At 39.0% G+C, this 12,140-nt stretch overlaps 1 protein-coding gene across 1 annotated transcript; it reads right to left on the minus strand.

Annotated features, from left to right (window-relative positions):
- Nucleotides 1-10,837: 10,837 nt before the first annotated feature.
- Nucleotides 10,838-11,803, minus strand: LOC124109988 (olfactory receptor 11A1-like). Its single transcript, XM_046469008.1, has one exon. It carries the CDS (start codon nt 11,801-11,803, stop codon nt 10,838-10,840), a length of 966 nt encoding a protein of 321 aa, XP_046324964.1.
- Nucleotides 11,804-12,140: the final 337 nt, after the last annotated feature.

The raw sequence follows: 12,140 nt of genomic DNA on the forward strand, positions 1-12,140 counted from the left end.
TAGACACCAAAAGCCTCTTAATCTTAAGCATTTTCTAGGCATCTTTCAATCCAATCAAATTGACAACCCAGATTAACCATCACACGTGGCAAAGGCTATAGTAGTGGTCAAGGCAAGAATTAGGTAGAGGAAATCTGGGGGTTCCAGGAACAGATAGAAACATAGAATTAGTGTAAACATTAGAAAGGCCTATAGAGAGATAACTCAGAATTCTATTCTTTGTGGAGAATAGAATATCAATTGAGGAACCAAATAAAAGAGTAGACTCTATAAGAAACTTATAGGAAACTAAATAGGACCCCAATTAATGTCATGGGATGACAGTCAGAATAGGCATGGATTTCAAATATGTCCCTGTGTCAGACTAGTATTGTTCCAAGAGCCTAAGACAGAGCTGAACCCACAGGGATTGTTGAGTAGCGCCATGCATGACCAAAATTGCAAAAATGATTTGTCAATTCACTTCTTAGTGAAGAAGCCACTAATACAGTTTCTTCAGTGTTTCATAATATCTTTTCTACTAGCTGGACTGATTGCCTTTGAGAGGTGAATTCTACATGAACCATATCACGTGAACAAAATGGCACAACTCCATGATCTCATCTGTAGTAGGATTCTACACCCATTTTGAGGTCTCTGGAATGCCAAAAATTGCCTCGAACATTCTAGCACTTTTGTTTCTTGAGCATACTAGAAAAAACATTTTCCATTCTTGTTACTATTCTTTTCAAAAACACCATGTTTTGTTGAGCTTCTCTTGAAAGTTCAAAATAAATGTCAACCTTCCCTGTTTTCATTTGTCACTCAAAATGTATTGACATCTTTACAGAAATTTTGCTTCTGTTTAGTGTTTTTTTTTCCAGAACAAATCAGCTTCTTCATCCAAATTGGGTTCTTCAGCCATTCTTACATTTGCAATACATAAAAACAATTAAAGAAGCAAATCTCTGAACTTTTTAATATTTCCATAGGTCCCATGGATGACTAGGTGATCAATTCATGCATCATCATGGACACCTTCACTAAATCTTTTGTGGCAGTCCCAAGTCTTGCTCTTGATATCATTCATCTCCTCATAAACATCTGTTAACATCTAAATATCTCACTTGCAAATTCATTTCACACAATATTTGATATTTGATCCCTTAAACAATAACTGTTCATTTTCGCAGTAACATAAAAATAATATGAATTTCACCACCAATGCTAGGTTGTTCCAGAATGATTAGTTGACTTTGAAAGTTTTGTTCCTGAAAATTAAAGCCTGTTGCCAGTTTGGCCTTGGTCATGGTTCCAAATGTTGAGTAACAACTTCCCCTTGGGCAATGTAGATGTAACCACAAGGACGATTATTTTAGAAATTAGACCACTTATTTTGTTCTTTCTCTTTCATATATTTTGTAATCATCATCTCAACCAGGGCTAACTGAAGGTCAGTGCCACATGGACTTGAAGGGAAAATAAATAAGGCTTGGGAGGGTCCATCAGATTGTTTCATGAACCTATTAGTGCACCTTAGAATATTTTTTTATCTCTTGAGTAATTACATTATTTGGTAGTGATTGATTAATAAATAGCAGGCTCTGAAGTTAGATTTGGAACATTATCAAACCATTCACTAACCTGGCCCATTAAATAGCTTACTTTCTCTGAGCTGCAGTCTCCTTATCTACTCAACAGAAATAATATTCACCTGCAAAGTTCACAAAAATTAACTGATATAATACATGCAAAACAAATAGCTTGGTATCTGGCACATATTGAGCTATTAATTGATGGCAAGACAAATCTGACTTAGTCAAAGGTCAGGATGTCATTCAAAACATAACACAAAACCTCTGTGAACATTGACTCTTCTTATTCAAAAACTTCCATCAGAGAGTAATGTCAGAAATGATATTCCAGTCTGGCCACACTTTAAGGACAGGCTTGGAGCCTCTTAGGCTTGTGGGATGTGTTTCTGTTTCCTTGGGACATGATCCTGCACCTATTACTCCTGAGCTGAAGATACTATGGACTTTTACCTTCCTCAGTAAATAGGACTTGGCTCTCAATTTTCTTCAGCCATCCCTATTGCTAGACAAGGACTGAAAGTTTCCATTGATCCTCTAGATCTCTGTGAACCCAGGCTGATTTTATTCAAATTAATTTTCTTCTCAAAGTGTTGATTAATTGAGGCATTATTGTCTGCTATTGTTACTTCCAAATAAAAAACAATGAACTCTACTTCCAAATACATGGCTTAGCAGCATCCATAAGTATAATCACTAAATGATTATACTTTCACATGTAAATGAAACCTGAATTTCAAAACCTGTAATCTTATTTAAAGTATTAGTTTACCAAACACACTTTTTTTTTGTAGCTGGCAAAATGGTAAACTCCAAAGCCTACTCTATAAATAAGGCAGTCCCTTGGGCTGGGGTTGTGGCTCAGTGGTAGATTGTTCTTCTCACATGTGTGAGGCACTGGGTTTAGTCCTCAGTACAACATAAAAATAAATAAAATAAAGGTATAAAAAATAAGGCAGTCCTGTATCCTGAACCAAGAAAGTTCAAATTAAGAGGTTTACTTTATCTATATTAACCCTGACTACAATGATATGTCACTTATCTAATGGTCCTCTTCCTGGAAGCCATAATTGTCTACTATTGACAGAGCTAAAAACTAAGAATTACTCTTTAAAAACCTTGGGGCAGTCAAAATAGATGATACAAAAACTATGTACCAAAACTCATGCAGAGTACTTATAGAAAACCCCCTGAGGCTGTCAATCCTGCTTTATACAAGATTGTAACTCAGCTTGGTTTCTGAGCCTAAGGTAGAACAGAAAATGTCAAAGGAAGAGTCATGAACACTGTTATCAGCAAGTGAAGACTTTAAGAAAAAAGACAGGAGACTTCTTTAATAATAGACAGCCTGGGGGCTTTTAGTGGATAATTAAATAATCTGATACATTACAAGATAGCACCTTAGGACACCCCTAACATTCCATCCCAACCCATGATTACTGTCTATAAAGATGGCCTAAAATCAGCCTGAAAAGGGCAAATTGCGTCAGCTACACTTGGCATAAAAAGACAGACCTATGCATTTGAAACAATTGGCTACCGCAGGTGATGTTTCTTCTGTTTAGTCCATGTACTTGAAAACATTGCTTTCCTGGCCAATGCCAAACAGATCAGGTGTTATGATATCTGCCAACCAAGCAATGTCACACTGGGTTCTGCCAGCTTGGCATCAATGAACAGATAAGGGTTTTTGATGAGCACATGGTTTGTATGTACAAAAAGCAGATGGTAGTAAAATGTCTGTGAACCATTTTCTTTCCCCTCCTTGTGATGGCACACACATGGATATTGGTAGTCTCAGTGGTGTCCACGTTATTTCCAACATTCAGTTACTAGGATGGCTGTTCTACTCTCTCTCTCTCTCTCTCTCTCTCTCTCTCTCTCTCTCTGTGTGTGTGTGTGTGTGTGTGTAGGGGATTGTTGTCAAAGGATGAGCCCTGAGACTGGGAAGTTTATGGAGGCTTCCCTTTAGACAAAATAAAAGATGCTCTGGGCAAACCATTTTGCCATAGCTCCTTCCAGAAGAAATGTGTTCCAGCAAGAAAGGGAGGTGTTGGCAAGGAAAAGTTATTTTTCCAGGTTTCTAATGAAGTCAGGGAATTTCCTCTCACCTGGCTACCAATAATAAACATAACTTGGGGTGGGGAGAAGTACAAAATAATGACCTCCCTAGGAGCTGTTATGCACTTACTTTTAATAACTCCCCCTGAGCCCATCTCCCAGTGAAGTTCTTTGTAATTAAAATGCCTTCTTTAACTATGTCAGGTATAACCAATTAAACCATCTACTCTATAGTGAATGAGGGGCCAATTCTTTAATCCCAATAATTAGTATTCAAAAATGGGAAGGAATATGACGAAAGAAGCAGGCCATTGGTTATAAGAAAAGGAGCTACTTACAAACCTGGCTGACAGGTGCAGAGGTAGCTTTTAAGTAACAGCACTGTGTATGTATTTGTGTGTGCATTTAAAAAAATTAAGTTTGTAGTTGGGCACAATACCTTTATTTTGTTTATTTATTTTTATGTAGTGCTGAGGAATGAACCTAGTGCCTCACATGTGCTAGGCAAGTGCTCTACCCCTTGTATGAAGACATTTACGTGAAAGATGGTGTGTGTGTGTGTGTGTGTGTGCACGCGCATATTTGTATCTATATATTTATATACCTATCTATATAGATAGATAGATATTTGCATATATTAGGGTAATGTATGGGCCATTTAATAAATGTCTGGGCCATTTAATAGAGACATAGAGTCCAATATACTTTAAGCTAGCTCCTAAAGGCATCCCATATCTAAGCCTAGCCTCTACTAATTAATGTTTATAAAATGGCCTAAAATCATCCAGAAAATGTTAAATGGTATCAAATTCACTTAATATAAGAAGACAGAGTGGGCTCTCTTTTGATTCTCAGCACCACATGAAAATAAATAAAGTCCATCAACAACTAAAATAAATAAATAAATAAAAAGAAGACAAAGTTATTTATTTGAAACAATTGCAATGAAAAGAACGTGGCCACTTGAAAGCATTTCTCTATTATTTGGTACATGCACTTTTATATAGTGCATCTCCTTCACTGCCAATGGCAAACAGATCAGATGTTACAGTATCTGCCAACCAAAGCATGTCACACTAGGTTCTGCCAGTGTGGATATGGGTCTGTGTGTCATCATCTTGTGTCTCTGTGTGTGTGATCATTCAGGTTGGGGTCTGTTTATGCACAGAGGTGTGGCAAGCATGAAAGGGCATACATTTTTAAAAAATGAATCCAATCTAATTGAAACCCATTTCTTGCCAGCTTCTTGTCTTGACCATCATTCTTCCTGGTTTTTGGATCCAGTGCCCTGTTTTGCCTTCTTCAACAGGGATCCCATGGGTCCAATTTGGCTCAGTTGTAGATTGCTCACATCTGACCTTGCCCTTCCATCCAGCCCAGTAGCCCATTGCCCCATCATGTAGTTTCAACTGTATCCTCTTGCCAGAGCTGCCACCTGTTCTTTGGTCCATTCTGGCCAGAGCTGCTTCCTTGAAACTGACCTAATGACCCTGCTTAGGCTAAGTTAAGCACTAATCCTGGCAGACCAAGGGTGGGAACAAGGTGATAAGGTTGGACCACAGGATTTGCATGGTGTGAACCAGGCTCCCTTGGGGGCAGTAGAAACCAGCATGTATGAAAGGCAGCCTGAAGTGGGGATTGCGAGTTTGGGGTAGAAGGGAAGCTCTCAGGGTCCTTGGTCCAAAGGAAAAGCCAAGTGGAAAATTGAAGTGAGAGCCAAGTATGAAAAGTACTGGCTCACCAGTGAAAGGAAGACTGAACAAAATGCAGAGTTCTCAGGACTATCACTCCAAAGTGAAGTCCTAATGTTATCCTAAGAACATACCAACATTTACTGGGCAGTGGGCACATCTCAGCAAACAAGACATCACCTCAGCCCTCAAGAGGCTCACTGTATATTCAAAGAGACCAAGAAGCCAATTTTGTTCACAGTTCTGTATAAGAAGTGCCACAATAGACAAAAGAGAAGGCTTCCTAGAAACATAGAAATAGGCAGGTAAATAGTGGGGAGGGGAAAGAACATTTAAAGGCTAACCATTTGCCTTCAAGATAAAGTCCAAATCCCTTGGCTTGGAATAAAATGCCTTTCCTGAATTATCTGCAGCTTTATTGGTCTCAGTTGTCACCACCATTGTGCACACACTGTACATCCAGCCACACTGGATTATTTGCAGTAGTTTGGACATGTGTACACCTTTCAACTTTGAAGCCATTGCAGATGACTACTTTGCATGGAATGCACCCCCAAGTTCCACCCATGAAATCTTATTTATCTTAATTCAACTGAGATAATATCTCCTCTGAGAAGTCTTCTCTTGACGACTATCTCACAGAGGGATTTGAGTGTCTAAATGAGTTACATAGGACTACCATAACAAATCACCACAAAGCGAGTGGCTTTAACCACAGAAATTTATCTTTTCTCCAAGTTCTGAAGACTGGAAGTGTGACATCAAGACAGAGTTGGTCCCATCAATGAAGAATCTGTCCCATGACTCATTCCCAGATTCTGGTGGCTTCCTAGCAATCTTTGGCATTGCTTGGCTTCTAGATGAAGCTCCCCAATTTCTGCCTTCAGGTTCATATGGTATTCTCCCTGTCTGCATGTGTCTAAATTTCCCTGGTCGTATTGAATAAGGACCCACATTAATGACCTCATTTTAACTTGATTACCTCTATAAAGACCTTATCTCCAAATAAGGTCATAGTTTTAGGTACTGGGCATTAGTACGTCAACATATCTTTCTCTGGGGAATGTGGTTCAATTTATAAAAATATCAGTGCTTTCTCAGTGCTTCTGTAGGACCTTACAGTTCTCATAGTATTAATCAACTTAATTATAATGGTCTGCCTAATTGCCTATCTGTTTCATCAGGCTATGAGCTCTAGAAAGCAAGGATTATGATTTATACCTTGTTGTATCTGTAGTATTTGAAACAAAATCAAGAACATAGTAGGCATTCAGAACATATTTGTCACAGTGTAAGTGTCACTCCTTTGAGCAGAGACCAATCTTTTCACATGTGCTCTGGACCTTGGACCTTCTGGGCACTGGAGGGACCATATCTCTACAGTCTCCTGCATCTTCAACTACTCCCTCTCTCCTACCTTAAAATGTATTGTAATATTTTACATGGTAAAACACATCTTCTCCTAAGCTTTCTGTTTTAGCTTTAACAAAATATATTTCCTTTGGGAGCAAGATGCCTCCAAAGAATTATCTGTAGATTTTTTTTTCTTTTTTACCCTTATTTATTTATTTGTCATTTTCAGTTACACATAGCATTAATAGTCATTTTGACATAATTATAAATGTATGGAATGTAATTTGTTCTAATTCAGTCCCCAATACTTTTAAATTGTTCCTTTGTCTCAATCCAATATGGCTTCTGCATGCACAACTCTACCAAAAGTGCCTTTAGTGAGGTCATCAATGTCTTCCAAGTTAGGAGATACAATGGACTCTTCTCTGTTTTCAGCTTACTCTTCCCCTCAACAGCCTCCAACACAATTTACCAGGCTCTCGTTGATAAAACATTCTTTTCTCTCTCCTTGCATGGTTTTTCTCCTACCTGTCTATCCTCTCCTCGATTGCTGGCCATTCTTTATCTAAATAACCTCTAAATGAAGTTCCCATGGCTCCAGACTGGGCTGTCATCTCTTCTCCCTTTAAACTGTTTCTCTTCATGATTTCATTCTTTTAAATGCCACCTACATGTTGATGGCTTCTCAATTTTTATTTCTGGACCAGATATCTCTTTGGAGTTCCTGATCAGTATATTTAACCACCTACTTAGCATCCACTATCATATCAGAGCACTCTCATACAAAATTGTTATCATAATTTTTTCTCTCCTGGAAACCTGGCTCTATTCCAGAGTCCCGCCCCACATGTCAGTGAATAGCACGAGCATATATTCAATTCACAAACCAGTAATCAGAAATTTATTATTGATGCTTCCCTCTATCAGTAAGCCCTATCAATTCTGCTTCTGAAGATATCAAGTTCAATTCATTTCTCTTCATCTCCCTCACCACACATATAATCCACACTATCACCATCTCTCACCAGTGGCACTGCAATAGTGTACTAGCTGACTTCCCACATCTATTAGCCCCCCACTCCCATCAAAAATCATTCTCCACATAGCATCCAGAGAGATGTTAAAAAATAACATAGGTCTGGGCTGGGATTGTGGCTTAGTGGTAGAGCACTCGCCTAGCACGGGCGCAACCCGGGTTCAGCTCTCAGCACCACATAAAAATAAAGGCATTGTGTTGTGTCCATCTACAAAAAGATATTCTCTCTCTCTCTCTCTCTCTCTCTCTCTCTCTCACACACACACACACACACACACACAAAAAAAAAAAAATAACATGGGTCATGTTACTCTACTAAAAATTATTCAAGAATCCCAATCTTACTTAACAAAGAAGGCCAGCAAAGCACTGCATTACTTGGTACTTGCCTACTTTCCCAGCCCAGCCTGCAACATTCTCTCCCTTGATCACTACATTCTAACCCTGCTAGCTATTTCTCTATTCCCCAAACACTCTAAGATCCTTACCACTACAGACCTTGTTCCCTCTGTCAAAACCCCTATCCCAACCCTTCTTATAATCTCTTTGCCTGGCTTACTCCTATCTATCTGTTCTTCAAGTCTCTGTTCAAATGTCCTATATGAAGAGCTTTCTCTGATATACTCAACACAATCCAAGTTATTTATGTCTTCCTAGAATCCTTTACCTTTTCTTCATATCACAGTATTAATTTATTGAGGGATTGTCAGGATACAGGTGGTAATCAAACCCGAGAAAATATAGTTAAATGAGGGTAGAAAACATACAATCATTTGACCATTCACTCAAAAACTATTGATTCATTGCCTCCTGTATACCAAGTATTCTCTAGGCACTGGAGACACAGTGGTAAAAAATGAGATGATTCCTCAAACTTAGGTCCATGGTGAATCTCATAGAGAATAGGAGAGCATCATTTAGCTCAAAGTATTAGATGGGAGAAAACAGGCAAGACTTTCTGGAGAGGATGATGATGGAGCATAATATTAAAAGGGGAACATTAGCTAGTTGCCATATAAATGTGTGCAGGTTTTCCTGGTATAGGGCAGAAGTAAGGATGCACAAGCATAATATGGTAAATTATGAGATGGAGATTATTGGGAGATGAGATTGGAGGAGCAGGAGCAGGGTGATGGAAGGCCTTGAGTCCCACACTGAAGAGCTTGGATTTTAGTGTATGCAGATGGGTATCATCTGTCACTGTACACACAGCACTATGCTGGGCACTTGAGGGTACAGCTGTAAATGACTTTCTGCCTCTGTCTGAATGGTTCACAAACTCATGGGAAGATAGGACTTAGGCATAAAAAGTACAGAGCAATTCCTTCTACATGTCAAATGAAGAAATATAAAGTACTCCTCAGGGGAGAAAAAATACAAATAGGACATTCCTGGAGGGTTCCAGGAGAAGGTATAGCTTGAGTTGGATCTTACAGGATCAAACTACAGACATTATGAGCATTTCTTTTATTCATATAGCCCACTAAAAGTTTTGTTAGGCCTTTATATTAAGTTTTGCACATTAATTAGATAATTTTAAAGTTAAGGTAAATAAGTACATTAGAATTTTCCTGCTGAGATTTTTTACAGGTACTTTTTTCAAGATCTACATATTCTATAAACAATGTAAGAACATAAATTCTGAGCAATTTGAACACCAAGGCCTCCAGACTATAATATCTCAGACTGAAACTGTCTACATTGTTCATTATTCTATTCTCAGCATCCAGCATAGTGTGTGGATAATATTAAGCTCTCAATAAATATTTTTGATTGAATAAATGAATACATGTATTGTATCCTTTTCCAGAGCAGAATCTTTTTGCTTTTCTCTTTCTCTTAGAGTGTAGCATTAATATGCCAATTCATAATATTAGATAGCTGGAAACAGGTACAAATATAAGAAACAGAAGCACAAGTTAGTCCAGCAAGAAACTCATGTATATAGAAGAAAAAGGATGTGGGAGTAGAACAGAAAAAAAAGAAATGAAAATGCAGTAGGTAGCTGTAAATGTTGGAGAGACCCCAATCTAGAATATACTGCTGAAGGCAAGCCACATATCCAATAGATTGCTTTAAGTGCTTAATGCACATTCCTCTAAAATTAGTCTACTAGTGGGTTTTCATATATTCTGTTAGATTCCATCTTTATTTTGGTAATTCCAGGCCAAGTAGAGGTGCAGTATTATTATTAATAACCATTGAACACAGCCACCCAGCCAGAAGGAAACAAACATGGTCTCCTCACTTAGGGAACTCCCCCATTCTTAGGGGGATAACATGGATTCCACTTCTCCTCCAGCCCCAAGATCTCCTACTTTGATTTTTTTTTATATATTTTCCTACTTGCTTCAATGATTGAAGTTTTTGACTTGCACTTTTAGGTGTATATGTTCGTGACCCTATTCAATAGCAACTGCTTCTTTACATATTATAGTTGTCTTGTATTTTCTTTTTCTTTTGTTTGTGTTTTCTTTTTAAAATCAGTATCGAGTCTCCTCAAATAAACAAAATCAAGGACTTCTTTTGATTTTTTTTTTTTTGGTGCCAGGGATTGAACCCAGGGGTGCTCTACCACTGAGTCATATCCCCAGCCTCTTTTATTTTTATTGTGAAACAGGGTCTCACTAAGTTGCTAGGCTGGCTTCAAACCTGCCTTAGTCTTCTGAGCCACTGGATTACAGGCATGCACCATCATGCCTGAAGTTTTGATTAACATTTATTAACTGTACATATCAATGGGGTTCAGTGTGATATTTCAATATGGAAATTGAACATAAGTAAAATATACCTACCATTTCTTACTTCCAAGGTGGAGCTTTTGGGGGGAGATAAATGCAATAATTATGTATTATTTATCCCAGAATGGTTTTCCCTCCCATCAACTTGGAAGTGCTTCTCCACAGTATAAATATGTTCAAGGAACACTAGGTCATCTCAAGTAGACTGGGACCAACTCATCCCCCAAATCATAAGATTTGGGGATGAGCCAATATTTGGCATTATAAAAACTATCATCTATTCTATGTTGTCCTAATCTGATTGAGACTTCTTTGAGCATGGGAAGAATGCTTTGACTTCAGGCTGCTGTCAGTTTTTGGTTGAGTGGTGCTGTCATTGCAGGATCAAATTTTCAGTTTCCTTAGAGCATCCTTGACATCTTTGTTTTTGAGACTGTAGATAAGAGGATTACACAGGGGAGTGACAACCGTATACAGCAAGGAAAAGGTTTTATGTAGAGTTGGCACCTGGCCAGCCAAGGGAACAGCATAGACCAAGATTAAGGTCCCATAAAACAAGGTCACAACTACTAGATGAGAGGAGCAAGTGGAGAATGCCTTTTGCCTACCAGTTGTGGATGGCATATGCAAGACCACTGAAAGAATCCTCCAGTAGGAGGCTAGGGTTAGTCCAAAGGGGGCAAGTGTCACCAGGGCTGTTAGACTCATGCACACCAGGTTGACCAGATGAGGATCTGTGCAGGAGAGCTTCTGTAGAGGTTTCAAGTCACAGAAGAAGTGGTCAATCTCATTGTCCCCACAGAAGGTCAAGCTGGATACCATAGCACCCTGGAATGCAGCTGCCACAGTGAAGCCACTAAGCCACGAGCCAACTGCCAGTCCCATACACAAAGTTTTATGCATTAACGTTGGATAGTGCAAGGGCCAGCAGACAGCCAGGTACCGGTCATAAGACATCACTGCCAGTAGACAACATTCAGTGCTTCCCAGGGCCCCAAAGAAATAGAGTTGAATAATACAACACACCATAGACATTGCTCTATTTTTTCTCAACAAGTCCACCAGCATCCTGGGCACAATATTGGATGTATAGCACACCTCCAGGCATGAGAGATTCACCAGGAAGAAGTACATTGGAGTTTGTAGAACCTGTTGAGTGCTCACCAGCACCACAAGGAGAAGATTCCCAGAAATGGTGGCTAAGTAGACAATGCCAAACACTAGGAAGAGTAAGGGACTCAGTTCCTTAAGGTCTCCAAACCCTAGTATGATAAACTCAGTTACCATCATAGTGGTGTTTTCTGGCCTCATAGAGGGCAAAAATGCCTGAGGAAGTCTTTGATTCTCCATAACAACACATCAGATCATATCACCACTTAGATTTCCCACATGGTCCAGTTCTGTCAGTGGGTAGAGCTCTGTATTGATGAGGGCATTTCTAGGGGACTGGTCCTCATCACAGCCAGTTAAATTTGCCTTCAAAAAACTGTTTCTAAAAATCAGCTGAACCTGTCATCTTGTCAGGATGTGAAATAGGGTAAGGGAGACTAACTGGGAAAAGGAACAGCTCAGTGAGAAGCAATCTCCATCCCTAAGAGAACAATCCAGAGTACAAACACTGGTAGTGTGAGAGCCCCACATTCACATTAAAAGGAGATGTGGAGAGACCATGTTTGGAATTCTTAAT

The sequence above is a fragment of the Marmota monax genome, unplaced genomic scaffold (assembly GCF_021218885.2).
Source record: "Marmota monax isolate L192 unplaced genomic scaffold, Marmota_monax_Labrador192_F-V1.1 WCK01_AAM20220418_F8-fsc00054, whole genome shotgun sequence".
NCBI lineage: Eukaryota > Metazoa > Chordata > Mammalia > Rodentia > Sciuridae > Marmota > Marmota monax.